Source organism: Chiroxiphia lanceolata (genome assembly GCF_009829145.1).
Source record: "Chiroxiphia lanceolata isolate bChiLan1 chromosome W unlocalized genomic scaffold, bChiLan1.pri scaffold_40_arrow_ctg1, whole genome shotgun sequence".
Classification (NCBI taxonomy): domain Eukaryota; kingdom Metazoa; phylum Chordata; class Aves; order Passeriformes; family Pipridae; genus Chiroxiphia; species Chiroxiphia lanceolata.
Genome location: NW_022476499.1, coordinates 282,177 through 307,450, shown reverse-complemented (window position 1 = coordinate 307,450; position 25,274 = coordinate 282,177). Strand labels below are relative to the sequence as shown.

Here is a 25,274-nt window from a genome sequence, read left to right as displayed (position 1 = left end):
TCTATGATGTCAGATTTATCATATGATATCACACCTCTCCTGTGATATCATATCATCTCTGTGACGTCATGTCCTCCCCTGTGACATCCCACTGTCCCCATGACATCACATCTCGTCTATGACATCACATCCTTCCTGTGACATGACATTTCCCTTATGACATCCCACCACCTCATAACATGACAGCTCCCCTGTCACATCACATCTCCCCTGTGACATCACACCACACCATGACATCACAACTTCCCTATGACATCACATCCTCCCCAGGACAGCACAGCTCACCTATGACATCACATCCTTGTCATGATATCAAGGTTCCTCGATGACATCACATCCATCATATGACATCACACCTCTCCTGTGATATCATATAATCCTATGACATCACATCCTTTCTGTGACATCACATCTCTCCTGTGATATCATATCATACCTGTGACATCCCGTGCTTGCCTGTGACATCACATCCTCCCCTCTGACATCACACCTCCCTGTGGCATCAAACGCTTCCTGTGACATCACATGCTTCCTGTGACATTGCATGCTTTCTATGACATCACATGCTTTCTATGACATCAGCCCAACTGACCCAAGGGACATTGCAGACCATGGGAGGTCAGCTCAGCTCTAAAAGCTGAGGCAGGGAGCAGGAGGGGGGCATTCATTGTCTGATGGCTGCCTGCTGAGGAACCCTCACAGGTACCCAAGCCCTGCTCCTCGGGAGTGGCCGACCATGGCTGTTCATGGGAGTAGAGAACAAACCCTGCTCTTTTGCTTTAAATAAACTGCCTTATCTCAACCCACGAGTTGTTTTTTTCCACCCTACTCTCTCCTCTGTCCCGCTGGGCAGGGGAGTGATAGAGCAGTTGGGAGGGCACCTGGTGTCCAGCCAAAGTCAACCCACCACACACCTGAACACTTCCAGAGACTCCACCCCCTCCCTGGGCTACTTGTTCCAATACCTGAACACTCTCTCAGTGGAAAAAGATTTCTTTAATATCTAATATGAACCTTGCCCAAGGTGATTTAAGGCCATTCCCTCACAACCTTACACTACAGCCTTGGCAGAAAAGACCAACCCCCACCACACTAAAACCTCCTTTCAGGTCATTGCAGAGAGCAATGAGGTCTCCCCTGAGCCTCCCCTTCTCCACACTCAACCAGCCCAGTTCCCTCAGCCGTCCCTCAGCAGACATGTTTTCCAGAGCCTTCCCCAGCTCCGTTCCCTTCTCTGGACACGCTCCAGCCCCTCAAGGGCCTTTTGGCACTGAGGGGCCACAACTGGACACAGCACTCCAGGGGGGGCCTCCCCAGTGCCCAGCACAGAGGGGCAATCAGTTCTCTGCTCCTGCTGGCCACACTCTTCTCCACAAAGGCCAGGATCCCCTTGGCCTTCTTGTCCCCCTGGGCACACTCTGGCTCATATCCAGTCTCTGTCAAGCAGCACCCCCAAATCCCTTCCTGCTGAGCAGCTCTCCAGTCCCTCTGTCCCCAGCCTGCAGTGTTCCAGGGGGGTGTTGGGACCCAAGTGCAGGTGCTGGCATGTGGCCTTATTGATCCAGTCTGTCCAGATCCCTCTGCAGAGCCAAAGTCGGGCCACCAGCAGTCCAAGGTGTCAGTTCTGCTGCCCCTCCTTCCTTCACTCAGAAAGGAAAACTCTACCATTTTGGGGTCTCTGTGCCCAAGACGGTTCTGACCACCACATCCCCACCAGTCACAGAATCATGGAATGGTTTGGGTGGGAATGGACATTAAAGAACAACTTGTTCCAACCCCCGACTCTGCATCAGGTTGTTCTGAGACCCATCCAGCCTGGCCTTGAACACTTCCAGGGATGAGGCAGCCAGAACTTCTCTGAGCAACCTGTGTCAGGGCCTTATCACCCTCCCCATAAAGAATTTCTTTCTAATATCCCATCTAACCCTTCCCTCTGTCAGTGTGAAGCCATTACCCTTGTCCTGTCACTCCAAGACCTTGTAAATAATCTCTCTCCATCTTTCTGAAGGTCACAATTAGATCACCCCAAGGCCTTCTCTTCTCCAGGCAAAAAAAGCCAATTCTCTCAGCCTTTCCTCACAGCAGAGCTGCTCCAGCCCTCTGATCCTCTTGCTGCTCCCCTCTGCACTCGCTCCAACAGGTCCATGTCCTTCCTGGGCTGGAGCCCAGAGCTGGAGGCAGCTCTGCAGGGGTGACAACATTACAGCCCTGTGTGTTCCAGCAAGGACACTGTGGAACCTCCTGGAGTAAATAGGCCATTGTGACACTGTAGGGCCTTCTGGAGCCAAAGGAACCCTGGGACACTGGGGAATCTCATGGAATCAAGGGAGCATTGTGACAATGTGAAAACTCATGGAATTAAGAGGTCATTGTGACAGTGCAAGGTCTCATGGAACCAAAGGAATCCTGGGAGACTGTGGAAACTCATGGAATCAAGGGGCCATTGTGACACTGCAGGGCCTTGTGAAATCAAAGGAATCCTGTGGAACCTCATGGAACCACTCTGGAACCTCATGGAACCAAGGATTCATTGTGCCATGAAGGGCCTCAGGGAACCAAGGGAGCCCTGAGACATTTCGGCACCTCACAGAATCAAGGGGCCATTGTGACACTGAGGAACCTCGGGGACTCAAAGGCCACTGTGACACTGCAGGGCCTCATGGAACCAAAGGATTCCTGCGACACTGTGGAATCTCATGGAACCAAGGGGCCACTGTGATATGTGGGGCCTCCTAGAACCAAAGGAGTCCTGAGACATTTTGCAAATTCATGGAATCAAGGGTCCATTATCACACCACAGAGCCTTACGGAGCCAAATGGACCCTGAGACTCTGTGGAACCTCATGGAATCCAGTGGCCATTCCCACACTGTAAAACCTCAGGGATACTGTCAGGTTCCCATTATGAAAAGACGCCTCTGCCCAAATTCAGCTGCAAAGGAGACCATGTGTCAAAGTCAGCAGTCCAGGTTTGATTTAACAGTAAATAGGAGGGAGAGACAGAGAAAGAAATAGAAAGAGAGAGAGAGAGAAGAAAGGGGTGGCGGGAAGCCAGTGAGAGAGAGACAGAGATGAAGTAAATGTATCACCCCACGTAAATCCCTGAGGCTTCCACTGGTCCTTCTTCCCCCTGCTCTGCTCGGTGGAGGGTCCCCAAGTTGTGCTTCTGGGCTATCACTTTTATACAGCCCAAGCCCAGGGTATTCAGGGGGGTAGATGCTGTTCCCACAGCTTGGGTTGGCACGTGGACAAGGACTTGCTTCCTTTCCCACAGTTTGCCATGGTGGGAGTTTTGCCCGGTGTGCTTCCAGTCTGCAGGTGGGAATCTTTGTCTGGATGGGTTCCCCAGACCTGCCTTACCAGCCCTGGCTTCCTCTTGGGGCTGTCTGCTCTTTCCCACACTCTGCACAGTGCAATTCTGTCCTGGGGGCTACTTGCAAAACTTCACCTCCCTTTAGGCCTTGGAATTAAAGGCCTTCCTGTTTGCCACCAGTGCTTATGTGTTGTGGCACCTTATGGGATTTTCCTGCTTTGACAGTGTTTTGAGACAGTTCACTGTGCCCTTCAAGTCCTTCCATGTGCACACACACACCACTCTCACCAGTGTCTGGCCCTCCAAAGAACACCAGCCCTGATGATTTGTAGCTCCCACTCCAGTGGTTGGCACTTGGAGCTCCCTCTGTACCCAGAGCTCAGAGCTCCCTTGTGCCAGAAAGTTTAAAGAGATTGTGCCTCATTCTGCCAAGACAACCCTTGGAAAAAAGTGTCATTCTGTGTTTTCTGGGATAAGAGTACTCTATTGTCATCTTCCAAAACCTTGGAGAGGTCCCAGAGATGTCCCAGGAAGGAATTTGGGGCCTCAAGCCCATGACCCATATACAGAGGCTGAGGACTCAGGGGTCAGTGGAGGACAGTAGAGGAGTAGCCTGAGAGGTCTGGAAGGGGGGTGTGAGAGCTGGTGGAGCTTTTCTTGCTGGCAGAAAACAGCCTAAGGAAGAACTAGTGCCACCAAGGGCAGCTGGGGTGGCCTAGACTGGTGACAAGAAGTCAGAAATTTCCCTCCAAGGTCATTGTTGTGCTGCAATATGTCACCCAGGAGGAGTCTGGATGAGGCCAAGGCTTTGTGTGTGCAGGAAGAGCCAGGGAGGACGCAGAGATGTCAGTGCAGGAAGGTGCCAGCCAGGTGGGGCAGCCGGGGGGATGACGACAGCCTGCAGGGAAAGGGGCAGGGCATGGACACCGTAGGACAGCCTGGGCTGGAGAGGAGACAGGGAGGGGGAGAAGCTGAAAGGCCCTGACACAGCCACCTTCTGCAGGCCTTTGGCCAGGGCTGCTGTCTGTGCCCCTGAGGCCAGGAGGAGGGGAGTGCCCCTTGCAGCCCTGGGGCCTCCTGGCCTCCTTGTCCCTGCTCAGCAACCTGGCAGGTGCCACCCCATGGTCCTGCCCTTGGCATTGCACATCCCACATCCCAGTGCCCCAGGAAGAGCCCTGAGGAATGAGGCAGGGACAGGATTTGCCTTCCCAGGTGCTGGGGTCAGGGCTTGGCCCCTTGGATTAAGGAAACAAGTCAAGGTTTCTTCAGCATCAGAGCCACCTTTCCCTTGCTTGTCCATCCTTGGCATCACTGTCTGCAGTTTTCTGCTCTAACTGGAACCTGGGCACACGTTCTCAGTTGTGTCCCTCAGTGAGACTCATTAGCACTACAAGAAACTTTAGTGTTTCAATCTCACTTTGACTTCTTGAAAAGTTGTTTGAACTTCCTCTCAGGGACTGAGTCTCATGTAAACAACACCAAACTCCCCTGAGGGTCATGAAATGCCTGGGGCTGCTGCTGTGCTGCTGAGCTGGGCCGGGCTCCTGGCACACAGGGAGCTCCTGGCAAGCAAGAAGAGCTTCAAAGAGACAGCTCTGCTGGTGAGCAGCTCCTCTGCACAGCCCAGCAGGGCTGAGGGCACTGCCAGGCCAGCTCAGGGACACCAGCAGGGCACAGACAGAGCTTCCAGGGGCTCAGCACTGGCAGGATGGCTGAGAGCTCCCTGCAGGAGGAACCTTGGCAGAACTGCACATGGTGAGTCTGGGGCTGCAGGGCAGTGCAGGGGCAGCTCCTGGAGGCATCTCCTAAAGCTGGCCCAGCCCCAGCTGATGGGATGGGGGAGCAGGGGCTGTTTTGGGGCCCTTTGGCAGAGCTGTGAAGCCGGGGGTGCAGCCAGGGGTGCCCAGGGCTGTGGGGCAGAGCAGGGTCCTGCAGCCCAGGGCACTGTGCTGGGCAGGGACTCTGCTGCCTGCCAGGGGCAGCTCTCAGCCGGCCTGGGGAGCTGCTCCCAGGGCTGGGGCACAAGGGCTGTGGGCAAGGAGCAAACCTGGCAGCTGAGGGAGGATCTTTTCCATGTCTCGCTGTTGCAGGGTCAGACCTGCTCACAGCTCCACACCACTACACCATATAGAATGGAGAACTTTTTGCAAAGCTCACAAAAGACAGGGGTTACAGGAAAGGAATTAGTCCTGAGGTGTGTTTCCTGCTCAGGCATTGTAGCAGAGACATTGTTCTCTCAGGTCAGGAGGCTGCACTGAATTTCCAACTCTTTTACTCTCAGAGGTGAATATTTCAGGTAGTCTCAGAAATGAGCACAGGATCCTGGGCAGTGCTGAGCCTTCCCTTGGGGGTGGGCACTCTCCTGTCCCAGCCCTTGGCTTCTCTACAGTAGGGCTCCTGTCCTGCTCTGTCCAGCACAGCTGCACCTCTGGGCTGGCACAGGGGACACTTCCCAGAGCTGCCCTTTCCAGCAGCGCTGCCCTGCTCTCAGCACAGATCTTGGTGGGGTTTTTAAAGATGAATCTGTGTGTGAACTCCTCTTCAAGGCAGCAAGAGGGAAAGTGCAGGGCAGATGGGAAACAGGCTGAGAGGCACTGCAGCTCTCCTGGTTCTACAATAAGCAACGGAGAGCTCAGCTTTTCTGCCTGTCCTGGCTCGACACTCTTCAGATTTCTAGTCAGAAAAATATGCCCCTAAATAAACACTCCCAGGTGTTATGACTGTAACCAAAAAACCCAGTCAAAATTATTTTAAGGATACACTGTGCCTCTCTCCTGCAGCCCAAATTGTTCCAAGACAACAGTCCAGGAATTGAACTTTTCCATCAAAGCTGGGTTCCATGTGACATCCCCTGGGATCATCAGAGCTGTCCCAAACCATCTCCATGTCTGCACTGCAGCAGAGCAAAGCTGAGCCCTTGGAAGCACATGGGCAGAGCTCCTGCTCCTCACAGCACCCTCAGAGAGCACAAACCAGAGAAAAGAAATGCTTTGACTTGGAGGGGATTTCCCTGAGAACTGCACTGGCTTTGCTGAGAGAGGGCTGTCTTAATTGTTCCTTGTGCTTTCCTTTTCTGAACAGACCCTGTGCTAAGGAACAGCAAATGTCCAACAGCAGCTCCATGGCCCAGTTCCTCCTCCTGGCATTGGCAGACAGGCGGGAGCTGCAGCTCCTGCACTTCTGGCTCTTCCTGGCCATCTCCCTGGCTGCCCTCCTGGCCAACGGCCTCATCCTCAGCGCCGTAGCCTGCGACCACCACCTGCACACCCCCATGGGCTTCTTCCTGCTCAACCTCTCCCTCACAGACCTGGGCTGCATCTGCACCACTGTCCCCAAAGCCATGCACAATTCCCTCCAGAACACCACAACCATCTCCTACATGGGATGTGCTGCACAGCTCTTTTTCTTTGTCTTCTTCATCTCAGCAGAGTATTTCCTCCTCACTATCATGTGCTACGACCGCTACGTTACCATCTGCAAACCCCTGCACTACGGGACCCTCCTGGGCAGCAGAGCTTGTGCCCACATGGCAGCAGCTGCCTGGGCCACTGGGTTCCTCAATGCTCTGCTGCACACAGCCAATACATTTTCCCTGCCCCTGTGCCAGGGCAATGCCCTGGGCCAGTTCTTCTGTGAACTCCCACACATCCTCAAGCTCTCCTGCTCACACTCAGGTTACCTCAGGGAAATTGGGTTCCTTGGGGTTACTGCCTGTTTATCACTTGGTTGTTTTGTTTTCATTGTTTTCTCCTATGTGCAGATCTTCAGGGCTGTGCTCAGGATCCCCTCTCAGCAGGGACGGCACAAAGCCTTTTCCACGTGCCTCCCTCACCTGGTTGTGGTCTCCCTGTTTCTCAGCACTGGCACATTTGCCTACTTGAAGCCTCCCTCCATCTCCTCCCCATCCCTGGATCTGGCCCTGTCAGTTCTGTACTCGGTGGTTCCTCCAGCACTGAACCCCTTCATCTACAGCCTCAGGAATCAGGAGCTCAAGGATGCCCTGAGAAAAATGATGACTGGATGCTTTTCAGGAGCAATAAAGTGCCTGTTTTCTGGTGTGTAGCATTCAGAATGGGACTCACTAATGGCCCAGCCTTCCTGCTCAGGTTTTTCGTGGAGGTCATCGGATTCTTCTTGCAGTAATTTTTTCTGCAATGAAATATTATTATGCATCTGCCTTCTAATTTATTGTCTACTCACTGAATTTTACCCAGTGATGTATAAAGGATGAATTGTGCTCTCTGAGTATTTAAACAAAATAAAGGACCCTGCAGTACCTTCTTTGTCCAAGACCCTTCTTCTCAGATGTTCCTAAAGGACAGCACACTGCAGGACAGGGTGTCTTTGCAAACGGGAAGGGGACAATAATCCCAGCCCAGCAGCACTGCCAGGGAGCAGCAGTGCTTGGTCTTCCCAGAGCTGCTCTCTTGCCACTTCCACACTGTCCTCCTGAGCCCCTTTCTCGCTGTAAGGCCTGAGTGCTCTCTGAGCACAGTCCTGGGGGTTGGAAGCCCTTGGAGCACAGGCAGGGACAGGCCCTGGGAACTTGTGAAGCAGAGCTGGGCTCCCTTCCAGCATCTCCAGGATGCTCTGGGATCTTCTGAGGCCACTGCATGGACTGGGTCACTTCTTGTGTGACCTTGCTCCAGGGCTGGAACTCTCCTACAGTGTCACCAGGACACTCCTGCTCTCTGCTTTCCACGTTCCATTTTCAGATCCACTCTTCCCCTCCTGTTCCCAGGGACATCCTGGGAGTGCTTCAGAGCTGCCATCCTGGGGCAGCTCCTGCCCAGTGTGGGCAGGAACAAGGTCTCTCCACCTGCTCCTCTCCCCTCCCCAGTGCCACTGTTTTCTGCAGCCTCCTCCTCCTTGCCCAGCACAGCCCTCCTGGCACAGTTGGACACAGCCCTTGTTCTACTCCCTCCTCAGGCACCTGCCCAACCCCCTCAGCTCCAGCCTGATGGCCACAAACCTTCAGGGCAGGGAGGCACCAGGGAAAATGCTCAGGAAACCTTTCAGCTGCACTCAAATCCAATTGGAGGGGTTGGCCTCTTGGGAGAAATCCCTTCTCATTCTCCAGAACCACCAGGACAACCTGTGTTGTGTCCTGGGCACTCCTCTAGAAGTGTGGGCTATGGAAAAGGGTTTGGTGTCAGGGCTATTGGGAGGCGGGGCAGTGTCACTGGGAGACCTCTCCCAAACCCTTGGAAAGGCCAGAGCCAGCCCAGAGCTTCCTGGGGCCTTGGCAAAGGCAGACATGGAACCTGTCTGCAAACAGGGCAGCAAGGAGGGTTGGCAGAGTTCCAGACTGCTCAGGCTCAGCAGGGAAGGGGATAGGGCAAGTCCTCCTGCAGCCATTGCCAGGCATGGGAAGGACAAGGCAGGGATTGCAGAACCCCTGTGGGAGGGAAAAGAAGGGAATGTTGTGTGTCCAGTCTTTATCAAGGCCCTTGACATGGTCTCCTGTGCTCTCTTAGGGCCAGACTGGTGCGAGCTGGACTGAAGAAGTGGAAGATGTGGTGGGTGGGAAGTTGGCTGAATGAAGAGTGTCCAATAAAATCCATGGTACAAATTCCTCTTGGCAGCAACTTCCTGGTGAAATCCCTCAGTGATCAGCCCTTTAACACCTCTATAGAACATCTTTTTTATCTCTCTGCACATTAGGACAAAACACATTTTCATGTCCTTTGTGGACGATCCCAAATTTCAGGGAGCATTTGAGCAACCTGTCCTGCTTTAAAGACACATACTGGGGCAGGAACTCCAGTAAAATGAACTCACTCTCCATTTATCCCTACCAGTACAAGGAGACAAAACACAGGGATGTACAAGTGAAAAAATAGCAGTTTACTGACAAGAAACACAGCAGCAAAACCAGCAAAACAAACAGAACAGTTCAAAGCAACAGCAGAGAGAGAAATTGCCTCCTCTCTCCCCCCCTGCCCTCCCTTTTGTAAACAGATAAAATCAGGGATCAACATATGCCTCCCTTCCCCCTTTTCCCCCTCAATGAACAAAGAACAAAAAACAAAACCAAGGGAAAAGAGGGGCAAAGCAAAATGTGGGAAACTCTCTGGTCTGAGCTCAGTTGTGCTGCCCAAGAACACGCTGACTCCAGAGGTGTCCAAGTGGGGCAGAGCCGGCGACTCCGGTCCGTGCGGCGGCGGGGGGGAGGCAGTGGCTCTGCTTGATTCCATGGAGTTCTGGGGAGGCACAGTGGGTTCCATGAGACTCTTCAGTGTCACTAGGGCCCCTTGGTTCCATGAGATTCCACAGTGTCCCTGCATTGCTTTGGTTCCATGAGGCCCTGCAGTGTCACAATGACCACTGATTCCATGCGGTTCTGCAGCATCAGAGTGACCCATGGATTTCAGTAGATTCCACAGTGTCCCAGGGTTCCTTGGGTTCCCTGAGGCCCTGCGGTGTCACAGTGGCCCCTCGAGCCCATAAGGTTCCCCAGTGTCACAATGGCCCCTGAGATCCATGAGCTTCCATTATGTCCCAGGGTTCCTTTGTTTCCAGAAGGGCCTGCACTTTCCAAATGGCTGCTTGGATCCATGAGGTTCCAAAATGTTTCAGGGTTCCTTTCTTTCCACAAGGGCCCAAGTGTTTAATGGCCCCTTCATTCCACAAGATGGACAAGGACCTGGAGGGCCCAGAGCAGGCCCAGGGGGTTGGCAGAGGAATGGGAGGTGACCTGGATCTGCTCAGCTCTGCAGTGACCCCCAGGAGAAGGGCCTGGGCTCTGGGAGGGATGTCCTGTGGCACAGGGGCTCAGGATCCAAGTTTGTAAGGCCAACTGCACGTGGGGCTGCCTTGGGGGGAGTGTGGGCACCCAGATAAGGGAGTTGTCACCTCCCTGGACTCAGCCCTGGGGTCACCACATCTGGACTGGTCTGTCTGTCTGTGAGGTTCCCCATTGTGGAGGAAGGAGGAAGAACTGGAGAGGGTCTAGAGGAGATCTGACAGGATGGAGCTTTACTTGGTGCTGGAAAGAAAAAGAAACTCATAATGTGCAGCTTGGAAGGTTCAGACTGAAGGTGGGGAAAAAGGAATGTTACTCGAAAGGGGAACCTTATGGTGCCAGAGGTCACCAAGATTGTGATGGCCTGGCTTTGTGTTCCAGGGAACAGCCAGAGCTGGTGCAGAGACATCAGGGAGGGTCTAGAAATGCTGCTGGGAGGGGGTGAGAAAGCAGGAGGGGTGTGTGCAGCCTGCAAGGCCAGAGCAGCAGCAGGGCCAGGGCAGGACAGCCTGCAGGAGAGATGGCCAAGGGCTCTGGCAGGGCTGCAAGGCCCAAAGGCACCCAGGCCTTTGTCCCCTTGCCTCTGGCAGCTGCCTCTGCCACTCAGGCCACCACAAGCAACTTTCCTGGCGGGTTCTGCACTTGGGTTCTGCCTCGCCCCTCCCTCAGCAGCCTGGCAGGGGTTGCCCAGTTTTGGGCCTTTGTTGTTCCTCCCCCTCCCATCCCAGTGCCCCCCAAAGAGCCCTGAGCCAGCCGGGAGGGACAGGATCTGCTGGGCCAGGGCCTGGGGCTCAGGCCTTGGCCTTTGTGCTCCACAAAACCAAGGCAGGCTTTGCTCAGCAGTGCAGGGGCCTGCCCAGAGCCTTTGTCTGCCTGCACTCCTGGCCTCCAAGGAGCTGCTCCAAGGAGGCCCTGGGGAGGCTTTGGCAGTGCCTGCCCTCAGTGGGGCCCAGCAATGCTTCAAGGCACTTGCAGTTTGGCTTCTGACTTCTTCAGCAGCTGCTTCAATCTTCTCTCAGTACCTCAGGATCATGGGCTGGGCTGCAAACACACCGTGGGGCTCATTAAAATGCAGAAATCCCTCAGGATCTCTTTGTCTTCCTTTAATTGTCTTCAAGGCAATTTCAAAACAAGTCTTCCAAGTTTGTATTTTTTTTTTTAATTCAATGATGGATATTTTTTAGTTCAGAGGTCACAGAGGTGTTCTTCAAGTGATCTTGATGCTGAGTGTCTCCTTAGGAGATCCACACTGACCCTGGATGATCAACCTTGCTCCTCACCCCCAACCTCACCAGTTCTGACATGGCCCATCTTGGACTGACAGCTGATGCAGCTCCAAACACACTGTGGGACCCATTAAAATACTGAAAAACAAATTATTTTAAACACTGCAAAACAAATTATTTCTCTATCCTTTGATTTTCTTCAAGTCTTAAAGACTTCTACAGCTAAATAGAGTTGTTTTGTAGTTTAGCTAAGGAGGAAGATTTTAAAGTGGAAGTCACAAAAAATATATTTTTTTTTTATGTAAGGGAATGATTTACACAATGCCTTGGGATGCAAGAGGGTCAGGGCACAAAGGATTTGGATCCAGAGACAAGGGGACAAAAGAGATTGGTAGCACTTCATCATTGACCAGTTGAACAGTTATCAAGTGGTTCAATAGCATGTGCTACAATTTTAACAGTGACTGAATTAGAGATTCACAACAACAACATTCCCACCACAGTCAATTCACAGCCACACCCAGGCAGAGATGTGTGCACACATCAAGAGCTGGGGGTGGAAAGGTCCCTCTCCCAAATTCTCCTTGTTGTCAGGGAAACACTCCCACCAATCCCTTTGTGTTTGCCAACAGACAAGGGTCCCAGCTGGAGGAGTGTTTGTGGAGGGGGATCAGAATTGTCCTGGGCATCAGCGCCGCTCTTTGGAGTGTTGCAAACTGGAGGGTTCCCGAGCTGGGAGAGGCTGCCAGAGGTGTCCCACTGAGAGGGAGGTGCTGGGGAGCTGCCAGGGCCTCCGGAGCTCAGCCCTGCTGGGTGTGGGCTCCCAAGGGGACTGGCTTTAGTGATCTGCTGAATTTCCATCCTGGTGTCAGGAATGACTGGAGTTTCCAAACTATTTGGGAATTGTATCCAAACTGTTCCATTTGGGCTGTGATTCAGGCAGGGAATGTTTTAAGGCTTTCATGGGATGACTGATTTTCCTGAGTTCCCAAACTGTTCCACTCTGGATTGTTCCCACCTGTATCATCCAGAAGCACCTGGTCCAGTCCAGGGACACTTCCCCACAGCCCTGGTCCAGTCCAGGGGCTCTTCATTGCTCAGCTGGTTTGGTCAAGGCTTGTCAGGAGCTCCTGAGATCATCGACCAGGCCTGAGGACAATGGGGGGAGGATGCACCACCACAGAGACTTCTAAGAAAGATGGGGACAAACTTTTTGTAGGGCCTAGATATGGTGTGATAGGACAAATGGTTTTCAACTAAAAAAAGGCAAGTTTGAAGTAGATATAACCAAGAATTTTTACACTAAGGGTGGTGAAACACTGGCATAGGTTTCCCAAAGAGGTGATGCCTCATCCCTGGAAACATTCAAGGTAAGGTTGGACGGGGCTCTGAGCAACCTGATGTAACTGAACAGGGCCTTGCTCATTACAGGGGAGTTGGAATAGAACTTCAAAGGTCCCTTCCTACCAAAACTCTTCCATCATTCTACTGATCCAAGGCTGACAAAGATCACCCAGGTTTCAGACCCAGCTGAGCATCCCCTTTGATGGCCCATCTGGCAGCTCTGCTACAAAGCTGCTGCAAAGAACCTCCAGACCTAGAGGAGCTATAGGGCTTTGCTGCCTGGGGGGGTCTCTGCCACCGTGGAGGGCCTGGAGGCTTCAGGTGACTCTGATCTGCAGGAAGGACAAGGTGATGATGGAAATGTCCTTGGCTTTGGACATCCTGTGATCCAGGAACACTGTGAGAATCACTGGTCTGTTCCTTGGCTGCAGCATCAAAGGGATGGCTAAGGATTATCAAGCATTGGAACAGAATGTCCAGGGAAGTGATTGAGTCACCACAGAATCATAGAATTGTTAAGGTTGGAAAAGACCTCTGAGATCATGGAGTGCAACCATTGACCCAACACTGGCATTGCCCCCAATGAACCGTGTCCTCAAATGCCACAGCTCCATGTTTTTTGAACACTTCCAGGGATGGTGACTGTAAGACCCCAGGGTTGAGCTTCGAGTTCAGCAAAGGGGTTTTACTCTGAAAAATAGAAAAGGCACCAAAAGTATCCTCCCCACAGTTATTTGAAAAGGGCCTTCAGTTCTTATAATACCTTGAGAGAGATCACAAGGGAGAAGACACTGCACACATTTTCTCAAGTGGTAAATAACACACTTTTAATGGCAAACTTCAGAAAAAAACGAAGCTTGGCAAAAGGTTATAGGGCAACATTCAACCAGAACAGAGCATTCCCCAAAGCACTGACTGATCACAAGCCAACCCATCCCAGTCAGCTGGATGGTTTATTGACAATGTGTCCCGAGGGGCGGCCCCTCCGATGCCACAGAAACCCCTCCCCTGGATTAGGAAACCTTTGGAATTCAGGAGCTGTTCCAGTGGAGCATGAAAATGAACAGCAAGTTTCCTAAAGCCCAGCCCCAAGCAGAACCAAGGCAGGCCCCATGAGTGGCAGAGCAAAGGTCCCCCCATGGCTCTGTGCCTGTGGCCGCTGAGGCGGCAGCGCAGGCCCGAGGCGGTGCCGGGTCCCGGTGCAGCCGGGGCAGAGCGGCGGCTGCGCGAGCGGCAACCCCGGCGGTGAGTGCGGCAGCCCCGTGGCAGCGGCGGCTCCGGGCACAGAGGCCGGCGGCAGCCGCTGTGGCGGCGGAGCAGCGACTCCGAGGCGCTGCAGGAGCGCCGGCTCCGCTCGCAGGCGCCGGCAGTGTTGGGAAGCCGGGGCCGGGCGGCTGCGGGGCAGCGCAGGCCAAAAGCGGCAGCGGCGGCAGCCTCGTGGCAGCGGCGGCTCCGGGCAGACACGGCCCCGCTCCAGCGCTGCCGCCTCAGCCGCGCTCAGGGGACGGCGCGGCGGCTCCGGGGGCAGCGGCCGGGGACTCCCTCTCGGGGCAGCCCCGGCCACCAAAGAGGACCAGGGCCCGCCGTGTTCGCAGCTCGCTTCTCTGCAGTTCTCACGGCATCTGAGCACAGCAGGGGATGGGGAAATTGAGCTCAACCCCAACAGGAGCTCAGGGAACCGAGTGGCCACTGGGACACTGCAGGGCCTGCTGGAATCCAGGGGCCGGTGGGGCACTGGGGAGCCTCTTGGAGCCAAGGGAACCCTGGGATATTTTGGAACATGGTGGAATCAAGGAGCCATTGTGACACTGCAGGGCCTTAAGGAACCAAAGGATCCAAGAGACTCTTTGGAATGTCAGCGAATCAAGGGGTCATTGTGACACTGAGGAACCTCCTGGAACCAAGGAGCCATTGTGACTCTCTCAATCCTCATGGAACCAAAGGAATCATGGGAAATAGTGGAAACTCATAAAATCATCAGGGCCATTGTGACACTCCAGAACCTCATGGAACCAAAGGAACCCTGAGAGTTTTTGCAACCTCATGGAATCAAAGGACTGTTTCTGGCATGATGCTCTGCTCGGATAACACCTAAACTATGGTCAGAGAATGCAAACAATGCAAGGTCTCTGTGGTGAGTTACTGCTGGTGTCAAGGTGCTGTTTTTAATGTTGAATTATGCTAAACCCAAAATGCTTCCTGAAACTTCAAACACACATCCTGCTTTTTGAAGCAGGATTCGACAGAGAAGCTGCTCCCTGGCCCCCAAATATGTCCAGCAGTCAAGCCCTTGATAACTATAAAAGCCCCATCCAAGTTTCGTGGGGCAGATTCTTCCGCAGATTTCCTTGAAGTGTGTGGAGCTTCTGCCATGAAGCAGGGACAGCTCTTCATGGTCACTGCCCAGGGGTTGAGAGAACTACCCCCTGTTGTTGTGGGGTGAGTTACTTCAATCTCTACTTCAGGATTGTTTCTTTTTGCTGGCTTTGATCCAATTGCTTTAATAGAATGACTTTGACAGACTGCACTGTCCTATCTGACACTATACTACTAGGAGTTGTACTGCACAGTAAATAATTCTGTTTAATGTCTTTCATCTGTTCTCTTGTCTGATTAACTGTTTGTTTATTTGTCATAATAAATAATTCATTTTATAGAACTATTTCTGATTTGCCATCACTAAAACCTGCAGGACAAAGTGATTGAATCACACCTCTATAATTCCTTCAATCGAAACCAAACTCTGAGCCTGAGATTGGATCCAGCCACAGCCAGGCTCCTCTCTGAGAAGGAATTTGGAAAGCAAGGGGGTCCTTTCTGCCCCTCGTAGCTCAACGAGACGGCTTCTGCCATCAACTTTGTCTGAGCCTTCCACCCCCCCAGCCCCAAGCCGTGACACATGGGCATGTCTTGTGCATGCAGTGCAAACGTGGACTCCTGAGCTGGTCATTTGCTGTCCCTCCTTGGAGGGAAGAACAAGCCCAATGGCCTGGGGTGAGAGGCCAGTGCTGGCAGCGGCGCTGGCTGTGCCAGGGCACTGCTGGGTGCCCCCACCCTGAGCACTGCCCCCCTTGTGCTGGTCACTGCTGTTTTCCTCTGCAGGGTGTTGTGTTGGGCACATCCTGGAGAGCCAAGTGGAAAGCAGATGGAAGCTTTGAGGCCGTGCCCTGAGGAGATGCCCCTGCAGGATGGCAGTGCTGCTGCAGAGGTCAGCTCTGGGCCAGCAGTGCCCGTGGCTGTCCCTGCCTGCAGTCCCTGGACAGTCCTGCAGCAGGACTGGCACCGACTGCCAGAGCACTGAGGCTCCAACAACACAGGGCTCTGCAGGACAGTGTGGAAGGGAAGGGAGAGGAGGCCATGCAGGAGAAGGGCTGCTGCTCCCTGGCAGTGCTGCTCTGCTGGGACTCTTTTCTGGCCCAGCTCTGCACAGAGGCCCCGAGCCTGCAGCTGCAGAGAAGTCAGAGAGGAAAGATGTCAGGCAAACAAGTCAATGCAGAGTTTTTATTTGGTTTAAGCACACAGCGAGTGCAATTGTCAATTTGTACAGCCTGTGGACCAGGCTACAAAGGCAAACACTGAATTGAAAATGGTGTTTTTATATATATATATATATATATATATATATATATATGTATATATATGTATATACTTTTTATAGATATCTTTATATATAAAAAGATTTTTTGGTGTGAACAAATTCTCACAAAAATAACAGCCCTACCAGAAGTAAAAAATAGACAAGATATGGTGGACCTTTAATGAAGTCCATAACAGGACTGGCTTTCAATGAGGTACATTGCAGAAGAAGGAGAGTTTATTGCTTCTGAAAAACACCCAGTTATCAGTTTCCTCAGGGCATCCTTGATTTCCTGGTTCCTCAGGCTGTAGATGAGGGGGTTCAGTGCTGGAGGAACCACCGAGTACATGAGTGACACAATAAGATCCAGGGATGGGGAGGAGATGGAGGGGGACTTCAGGTAGGCAAAGAATAAGGTGCTGATAAACAGGGAGACCACGGCCAGGTGAGAGAGGCACATGGAAAAGGCTTTGTGCTGTCCCTGCTGAGAGGGGATCCTCAGCACAGCCCTGAAGATCTGCACATAGGAGAAAACAATGAATATGAAACAACCAAATATTAAACAGGCACTAACCACAATGAGCCCAATTTCCCTGAGGTAGCCTGAGTATGAGCAGGAGAGCTTGAGGATGTGTGGGATTTCACAGAAGAACTGGTCCAGGGCATTGCCCTGGCACAGGGGCAGGGAAAATGTATTGACTGTGTGCAGCAGAGCATTGAGAAAGCCAGTGGCCCAGGCAGCTGCTGCCATGTGGGCACAAGCTCTGCTGCCCAGGAGGGTCCCGTAGTGCAGGGGTTTGCAGATGGCAACGTAGCGGTCGTAGCACATGATGGTGAGGAGGGAAAACTCTGCTCTAAGAAAGATTATGTAGACAAAAACCTGTGCAGCACATCCTGTGTAGGTGATGGTTCTGGTGTCTGTCCTAGTTAGAACACCTGGGACTGATTCATCACTGGATGGGTGTAGCCCAAACCTGTGTATTCTATAGCCTTCCATGCCATTTCCCAGAAGCTGTTATCAGTAGAGGCCTGCGAAATAGGAAGATGTTCCTGTCCTCATACCCTTCTATGGAATTCCCCGCTCTGAGGGAAGGACTGAGCATTCCTACCTGAACTGGAGAATATATAAACTTGGAGTTTCGGAACCTTTTCACCACTCGTGGGATCCAGAGGAGGACTGCAGGCCACTGCTCTTGACCAGACTGCAGGCCACTGCTCTTGACCAGACTGCAGCTCACCGCTCTTGGCCAGACTGCAGCTCACCACTCTCAGCCAGACTGCAGACCACCACTCTCAGCCAGACTGCAACCACCACTCTTGACCAGACTGCAACAGCACTCTCACCAACAGATTTTTCCCTCTCCTTTTACTTTCGACTCAGGGGGGCCCAAAGAACACCACTCTGTTCGTGCCCCAGGGTGCTGGGTTATATATTTGGGTTTTGTGGGTTAAAACCAATTGTTTGTCTGTATAATCGTACTTCTTGTGTTATTTTATTAAATTGTTATTCTGACTTATAATCTCTCTTTTGAGTTGAGTTCATTTCCCCTGCTGGTTTACCTTTAAACCAGCACAAGCAGACACCACAGTGTTTCTTTCCCTCCATCCCTGAAGCTCTGCCACATGAGGCCCTGCTTTACTTCAGCTTCTGCTGCTTCTTCATTGGTTGCCCTCAAGTGCTGAATGTAGAGTTTAGAAGCCCATGCCCGTGTTTTGAAGGTGCCTACGTGGAGGAGAGGTTGAGCAGCTGCATCCCGAGGCTGGTGTCCCAGCAGAGTCTCTAAGGATGGTACCAGTGGCGCTGACTGGGGAGACCTGAGTGTGGAAGGCGCGTCCAGCCTCAAGCAGGGCCGTTGAAGTCAGTCAGGATGTCAGGCTGCAGCTGAAGCTGCCAAGGGTTGCTGTGAGGCTGGGGAGTCACTGGAAAGCTGTGGTGGCCACTTGCCCTGAAGCCTTTTGCCAAAGCGGGTGCAATTGTGCCCACAGTCTGCCCACTTTTGGTGTCCTGGCGGGTGTGGGTACCTGGGTGAGGAGGCCCAGGCGTTGTGGGTGCTGCTGCTCCTGGGCAGCCTCTGGTGCTGTTGTCTGTGGGGCGCAGAGCCGCTTGGGCAGCAGCGAGTGCGCAGGCCTGCCCGAGGAGCCCAGCGCCCTGCCCGTGGTGGCAGCAGCTCTGCAGGCCCAGAGCTCCGGCTCAGGGGGGTGTCGGCCACAGCCCCATGGCCTGGGCAGCCGCGGGGGCCCGGGCTGGCCGCCAGCCCTGCCTGTGCCACTGCCCCTGGCTGGTAGCACCCAGAGGACGTGCCCTGGCAGGGCCCCCTTGCCCTCCTTGTCCCCAGCCAGGCCAGCCTGGCCACCTTGGGGGTGTGCCCCCCCTGCTGCTGAGGCCTGGCCTCCAGGGCTTCTGCCACAGGGCTGGGAGATGCCTTGGGAAAGCACCAGAGCAGCCGGCTGGCAGGGAAGGAGGTGGCTGCCTGGGGGCTGCTTATGGCCTCTGCCCCACCCAAGTCCTGGGGGCCTTTCCCTTCACCCTGCCCCTCGGGGACTGCACCCAGTCTGTCCCCTCGCAGCCTTCTGCCACCCACCCCCTCCCAGATTCCCCTCAAGGCTTCCCACTCCCTTGTCCCATCAGGGCCTCCACAGCACCTCAGCCCTTCCTGGCCTCCCAGCGCCCCCTCCCCTGCGGGTCTCCCCCAGCCCCACCAACCTGCCCGGCAGCGGCGCAGCCCTGAAGGAGCTCCAGAGGAGCCGCTCCAGAGGCACTTGGGAGCCCGGAGCAATCCAGCCAGCAACACACAGGCAGGACACAGACGCTGCTTCCTGGCTGGGGGAGGGCTTGTGGCCATCTCCAAAGACAAGGTGCTCAGGGTTCCCCACAGCTCCAGCCTCTGCTGGAAACGTTGAGGCTCCAGCAGAACCACCAAAGGCCAAGGGGCTTCTGCTTGCTTTTGCTGGCACGCTGCACAGCGGGACAAGTGTTGCTGAGCACAAGGAGCCCTTTTCCCCTCTTCCCCAAGGCTCTGTGCACACTGGGTACCAAAAAAACCTCCTGGGCTTCTGTATGTGATAACATGGATGTAATATTCCCATGCTGAGCTCAAAGGAGGTGCTTGCAAGGAAGAAGCATCTTCCCCACAGGCTCAGGTGGCTCCAGGAGATGGAGCTTCCGCCATCAGTTCTCCACAGAGCGTCAGCAGCACAGGCAGACACTGCCCTGCAGAAAAGGCCAGGCCTGCCACGCCCTGCACAGCCAGTCTTGGAACTGCTGGAATCTGGAGTAGGGAGCCATCTGTACAGCTCTCAGCACATAGCAGTGTTGAATTGCCAGGCCTGCCATGGCAAGTCTGATGTCCTCTGTCACACATCTATGGGCTGGAAGAGGCAGGAATGGAGACTACCAGAATGGGAAGAACGGAGTTCTCCGTACAGCTCTGATGATGCGGAGCGTTTCACATGCCAGGTGTGAGATGGCAGGGCTGTCATCAGTCATGCCTTGAAGGGCTGAAAGAGAAAGGAAGAGAGCCAAGGTGAGAGGCCAGGGGTGTGGGGACGTGAGGAGCCCCTCCTGCCAGGGCCATCCCAGCCAGCTCTTGCCATGGCCAGGAGGGAGCAGGGTCCAAAGGGATTAGCTAGAAGGTGCTCTCGCTCACCTTGGCAGATGAGCTGCAGCTCTGGCTGCTCCTGCTTCATGGACCTGGCGGCGATCCCTGGGAACACAGAGCCTGTCAGGCCCCAGAGGCACAGGTCTCCCGCAGCGGCGCTGCCAGCCCGGCCACACGGCCTCCTGGCCTGGCAGGGCTGAGCCCGGGGCCTTCCCGCATGGGGACGCCCCAGGGCTGGGCTGGCACAGGGTGGCAGCAGGGGCCAGGCCACTCGGGGCTCCACATGCCCTGGGCCTCATCCTGCTGCCGCTGCAGCAGCCGGGGCTGGGGCCGAGCTGCAGCGGGGCGGGGAGGGACCCCGGCCTTGTGACTCACCCAGAAACTTGATGGCCAGCTTTCGCAGGGGCTCCTCTGGGCTCTCCAGGTACGGCAGGGCCTGGCGCACGTACTGGCCCACTCGGCTCCTGTCCTTTTCCAGCTGCAAAGAGCGCCAGGGCACAGAGGGAAGGCTGGGCTCAGGCTCTGCCCCTTGGCCGGGTGCTCCCTGCCCCCAGCACGGGGTTCCCCTGCTCACAGAGCCCTGAGGCCCATCCAGCAGCTACTGGGGCTGGGTTTGGGGGGAGCAGAGGGCTGGGTGATCCCGGGGAGCCAGGGGCTGGGGCTTTGGGACCGTCCTTACCAGGCACTCGGGAAACCTCCACGGCTGCTCCATGGTCACCAAGTGCTCAAGGTCCCTCCACTTCAGTAACCTGGCTGCACCAAACAGTGCTCTCCGAGAGGCCTGCACAGCAACAGAGAGCGGGCCATGGCACCGCAGCCCAGGGCACAGCACCCGCATCCCTGTGCCAAGGCCAGGAGGAGGCTGCAGGCGACCATGGGCCAGGGCAGGAGGCACAGCAGCCTCCTGCCATGGGGACACCAGAGCCCACGAGTCCTCACCTCTGCCACACGCTGGTTCTCATCGTGCCAGTTGAAGTAGAATGGCACCAGACTCAGGTACACGTGTGGCTTTAGGCTCTTGCTCCTCTCTGTCGCCTCCATCACCTCCCGGAAGAGGAGCATGGAGAGCTGCTGCAGCTGGCTGTGCTCCTGGGGCAAAGGAAGAGGAAAAGACCTCAGCACTGGCTTCTCCAGGCCCACCAGGGCACAGGCCTGAAAAGGCACTGGGCCCAAAGTTTCCTGGCAGCACTCAGTGCCCACGATGAGGGGCACAGAGCCTTACGTTGTCAAAGAGTGGCCGCAGCGCCTCAAGCAACTTCAGGGCAGTGGGGCTGGATATTTGGATGGTCTTCAAGTGGAGCACATTGATGAATGCAGAGAGGGTCATCTCAACGACATCACTGTCTGCATCCTGCAGTAGCTCCAGGAGGCTTTCATTCAGGCTCCAGATGCTCTTAGCCTGTGTGGAACACAATGCTGTGGTGCAGCCCCACGCTGCTGCCGCAGGGCCCAGAGGCCAAAGGTGCGTCCCAAAGGAGTCGGGCAGCTGAACGGGGAGGAGGAGAGCTGGGAGCAGCTGGCACAGCTGCCAAAGGCCAGCCAAGGCCAAGCTACTGCCTTGCACAGCCGCACGCTGCCGGCCCGGCTTCAGCCCCTGCCCCCTGCTCACCATTGCGGGAGCCTTGCTGAGCACCACCAGGCCTCGGAGCGCCAGGCGACACCTCTCCGGGCACTGGCTGCGCAGGCACCTGGAAATAATCTGCAGGACGCTGGGCCCACATTGTCTGGGGTTCAGGCAGTGCAGGACCTGAAAGGCAGGGAGCAGTGATGGGGGGCCCGGCCGGCAGGAGCCCGGACCCGCCCGGGGCTGGGCCCAGGCAGCAGCACAGGGTGCAGGCACCGTCCCGGGCGGCTGCGGCTGTGAGAGGGCAGAGAGGGGGAGGCAGCTGGGCCAGGCAGCGCTCGCCATCAGGCTCACCTCCACCAGGAAGGCCAGGGCAGGCAGTTCCCACAGGGGCTCTCCCCTGCTGAGCCGCGGGAGCAGGCTGACGGCGATGCTGCGGCAGAAGGAGCGGGAGACACGGCACAGCTCCCTGCAAGGGGGAATAAAGGTGCCAGAGACCCTGAGCCAGGTGGGCAAAGCTCTCCTGGGACTGACTCACACAGGCCTGGTCTTTGGCCACCAGCCCAGGAGAGGACGTGGGCACTTTGGGAGGTGGCTCCTCCTGTGCAGCCGCCCCTCTCCGCCTTTTCCACTCTGCTCAGCCATCCCTGGCTGCCAAGGCCCTCTGGCCCAGCAGCACGGGCACTGTGTAGGGTGGCCTGTGCACAGGGCAGAAATGACAGGGGCAGTGGGGAGAAAGGGCTCTCACCTGGCCAGCAGACCCACTGCATAGTGGTGGCTGTCAGCCTTGAGGAGCATGTCCCAGCCACACTTGCGACCGATCACCATCAGCACGTCCTCATCCAGCAGCTGGCGCAGCAGGGCTTTAATGGTCTGCACTGCAAACCTGTGTGCAGAGCACAGCCCAGGTCAGGCACAGAGCCCTGGCCCCAGCCCCAGGGGCGTGGCAGGGAGAGGGGACTGGGATGGAGCACCTGTTGGGGTTGGGGGGAAGGCTGCGCTGCTCCCGACATCGCCTCCAGAAGGTCTCGACCTGCTCTGACATCTCCTCTGTGCTGATGAAAACTTGGAAGAGCAGAGTCAGAAGGAGGCGGGGGAAATTGTCCTTCACTGCCCCTGGGCACCAGGACAGCTGGAGGATCTCCCAGAGTGCCACAGTTGCCTGCCAAAGACAAAGCACCCAGAGACAGCTCGCAGGGCCCAGATGTCCATGTGGCAGGGCCCAAGAGTGGCAGGAACAGGCCAGGGGAGACACAGGGGGATCCCCCGGCCTGCTGCCCTGAACCTGCCCCTAAGGCAGGCCTGCAGCCCAGTGCCTGGGGCAGGGAGAAGCAGTGGTGAGGGAGGATGGAAAGGCGTCCCAGAGGCAATGTGGGGGCGAGCAGAGGCCAGCTCAAGAAACTCACAGCCAGGGCAAAGACATCCCTCTCATCCCCATCAGAGGTGCGTCTCCTGTGCGCTGGCCAGTATTCCAGCACACGGAAGAGGATCTGCAGCACCAGCTCCTTAGTCCCTCTGGAGGAGATGAGCGTCTTCCACATGGTGCAAGCAGCTCTGTGGAGTCACAACTCTGGCTCAGGGGGGTCTGGGACACAGCTCTGTGGCCTGGGCAGCTGCGGGGCTCAGGTGACAGAACCACGGTGCCTTGTGGGGCAGGGAGGCAGGCTGGCCTCAGGATTGGGGGCTGCCATGCCAAAGCTGGCAAAGAGAGGAGCTGGAGTGTCCTGGAAGTCTCCATCTCTCTGGCACACCATTTGGGACAGGCTGTCCAGGGGGATGGGATCTAAAGGCAGGTGAGCCCTGAAGGCAGGTGGGTCCCATACCTGTCACAGGCTGGGGCAGAGCGCAGCAGGGTCACTGCAACATCCACAGGGTGTGCCTCGGTCAGCAGGACAAGAGTCTTGTCCAGCCTGTGCTCATCAGACACATTGGACGTGAGCCACTGGTGGATGCACCTGACTATGGCTGGCACCTGGAGGGGACACGAGGGACAGTTGGAGAGCTGCCAGAGCCAGTAACTTGCCCAGCTTCCCCCAAGAAGTGCTCCCCTTGCCACCACACTCTGCTGTTCTCAAAGGCTGAGGGGACCCAGAGCAGCCAGCATGAGGGGCCACAGCATCCCTGGGGGACTGGAGCCCTGGCCACAGGCTGCTTACTTGCTTTGCTTTGTAGACACTGTTCTCCACAAGCAAATCCAGCAGGGCAGCGCTGGTCTGGGCACTGAAGAGGTCCGAGTTTGCCGTGTCCCCAGTGGCCATGAAAGTGGCCTCTTCATGCCAAATGCACCTGATGAATCTGCAAACCAGCTACAGGAGAAAGGCAAGGAAGAGAGAGGGATGTCCCCTGGAGGGCTGGGACAGTGGTGCTGGGCTGAGCAGTGAGAGCAGGCCCAGCCCAGGCGGGGATGGCTGCAGGTACCTGTGCTGCCCTGCGGAAGCGGCCACGGGCACGGAGCTGCTCTTCTGTCCGCTCCTGGCCTGCATCTGGCAAAGAGCGAGCGCGTTCAGAGCTGAGGGGGTGCGGGAGAGGCCGGAGAACACAGCCCAGGCCTGGGCTCCAGGAGCAGGCAGGGCCAGTCAAGGGATGCCCAGTGGATGGAGCACGGCTGCCAGGAGATCAGCCCTGGCCCCTCTGCCCCCCTCCCTTTCCCTGGGCATGTCCAGAGGGGATGGGACAGGATGAGGCCAAGCGGGCTGCAGCCACCAGCCCTGTGGCCCAGCTCCAGCACTCACCCTCCTGCGGGGGCTGCATCTGCTGCACCTCTTCAGGCTGCTGTGCTGGAGCAGCCCCAGGGTTTTCCTCCTCCTTCTTCCTCCGCAGCAGCCTGAGAAGGCTGAAGCGTCTCCCTGCCATGCCACAGTCTGGTGTCGAGGGCACCTGCAAGAGAGATGCCTCGGAGAAACTCCGGGACACTAAGTCCTGCAGAATGGCCTTGAGGCCACCTGCCACAGGGATTGGAGACGCCTCGGAGAAGCTCCGGGTCTCCAAGTCCTGCAAAAGGGTCTCGAGGGCACCTGCCACAGGGATTAGAGACACCTGGGAGAAACTCCGGGTCTCCAAGTCCTGCAGAAAGGCCTCGAGGGCACCTGCCAAAGGGGTTGGAAACACCTCGGAGAAACCCTGGGTCTCCAAGTTGCGCAGAAATGCCTCGAGGGCACCTGGAAGCGAAAAAATCCTCCAAAACACTCCGGGTCAGCAAGGCACGAGTTGGCTGCACGGGGGCTCCGCACAGCACCGCTCTGTCCCGTCCTGTCCCGTCGCCTGCTCCGAGGAGCACTGTTGACACTGTGACCATGTCACCAGCAGCACCTCTGTCACCACGGGTCATAAAGGGCCCTTGGACAGCCTGCCCCCTTCCATCCCACCGGCCATGCCCAGCGTGTCACAAAGGGCCCTGGGACACAGTGCCACGTGGCCTGGGGCCTCCCCCAGCCCCGCCAACCTGCCCCACCTTGGAAGGAATCCACTCTCTAAAGTATCTAATCTGGCTGGACCTGAACTGTAGGAGCGGCTGAAGAAATGAGCAAACACTCCCCTCCTGTGCCTGCTCACGGCAGCACAAGGAGCCCCACGGCAGCACGACGCAGCCGCAGTGGGAAGGGCACGGAGCATTCCACACAAGCTGGCACGGCCTCCTTGGGAGAAGTGCTGGCTGGTGGCCATCCTAAACACGGGGGGTGACACCGAGAAGGAAGGTGTGGGCAAGGGCAGCAATGCTGCTGGGAGCCCTTTGTCCAGGGCTGCACCCAAATCAGCAGCTGTGGCAAGTCCTGGCCCAAGGAGACCTGCCACCACCCCGAGTGCTGGCAAGGCTGCTGCCCGTCTCCTGCCCCAAAGAGCTGTGCCCCCGTGTATTAGTTCGTTTGAATACATGCCCAGAATAAAGACAAGGACCACAGACATTCAA

General features: G+C 55.8%; 2 protein-coding genes and 2 pseudogenes across 2 annotated transcripts; 1 reads left to right on the top strand and 3 right to left on the bottom strand.

Annotated features, from left to right (window-relative positions):
• Window positions 1-5,845: 5,845 nt before the first annotated feature.
• Window positions 5,846-7,494, top strand: LOC116781328 (annotated as a pseudogene).
• An 8,916-nt stretch (window positions 7,495-16,410) lies between these two features.
• LOC116781308 lies at window positions 16,411-17,033 on the bottom strand (annotated as a pseudogene).
• Window positions 17,034-18,044: 1,011 nt separating this feature from the next.
• LOC116781307 (maestro heat-like repeat-containing protein family member 7) lies at window positions 18,045-22,923 on the bottom strand. Its single transcript, XM_032677006.1, has 13 exons — window positions 22,774-22,923; window positions 22,342-22,529; window positions 22,116-22,253; window positions 21,722-21,836; window positions 21,413-21,550; window positions 21,026-21,202; window positions 20,743-20,892; window positions 20,483-20,584; window positions 20,179-20,281; window positions 19,852-19,908; window positions 18,909-19,092; window positions 18,227-18,374; window positions 18,045-18,092 (listed from the first exon to the last, which is right to left on the bottom strand). Exons 1-13 carry the CDS (start codon window positions 22,906-22,908, stop codon window positions 18,045-18,047), a joined length of 1,683 nt encoding a protein of 560 aa, XP_032532897.1. The 5' UTR covers window positions 22,909-22,923.
• Window positions 22,924-23,150: 227 nt separating this feature from the next.
• LOC116781305 lies at window positions 23,151-24,739 on the bottom strand. The gene is made up of 5 exons (XM_032677005.1): window positions 24,733-24,739; window positions 24,100-24,525; window positions 23,786-23,850; window positions 23,524-23,673; window positions 23,151-23,339 (listed from the first exon to the last, which is right to left on the bottom strand). The coding sequence occupies exons 1-5, from the start codon at window positions 24,737-24,739 to the stop codon at window positions 23,151-23,153; spliced, it is 837 nt and encodes a 278-aa protein (XP_032532896.1).
• Window positions 24,740-25,274: the final 535 nt, after the last annotated feature.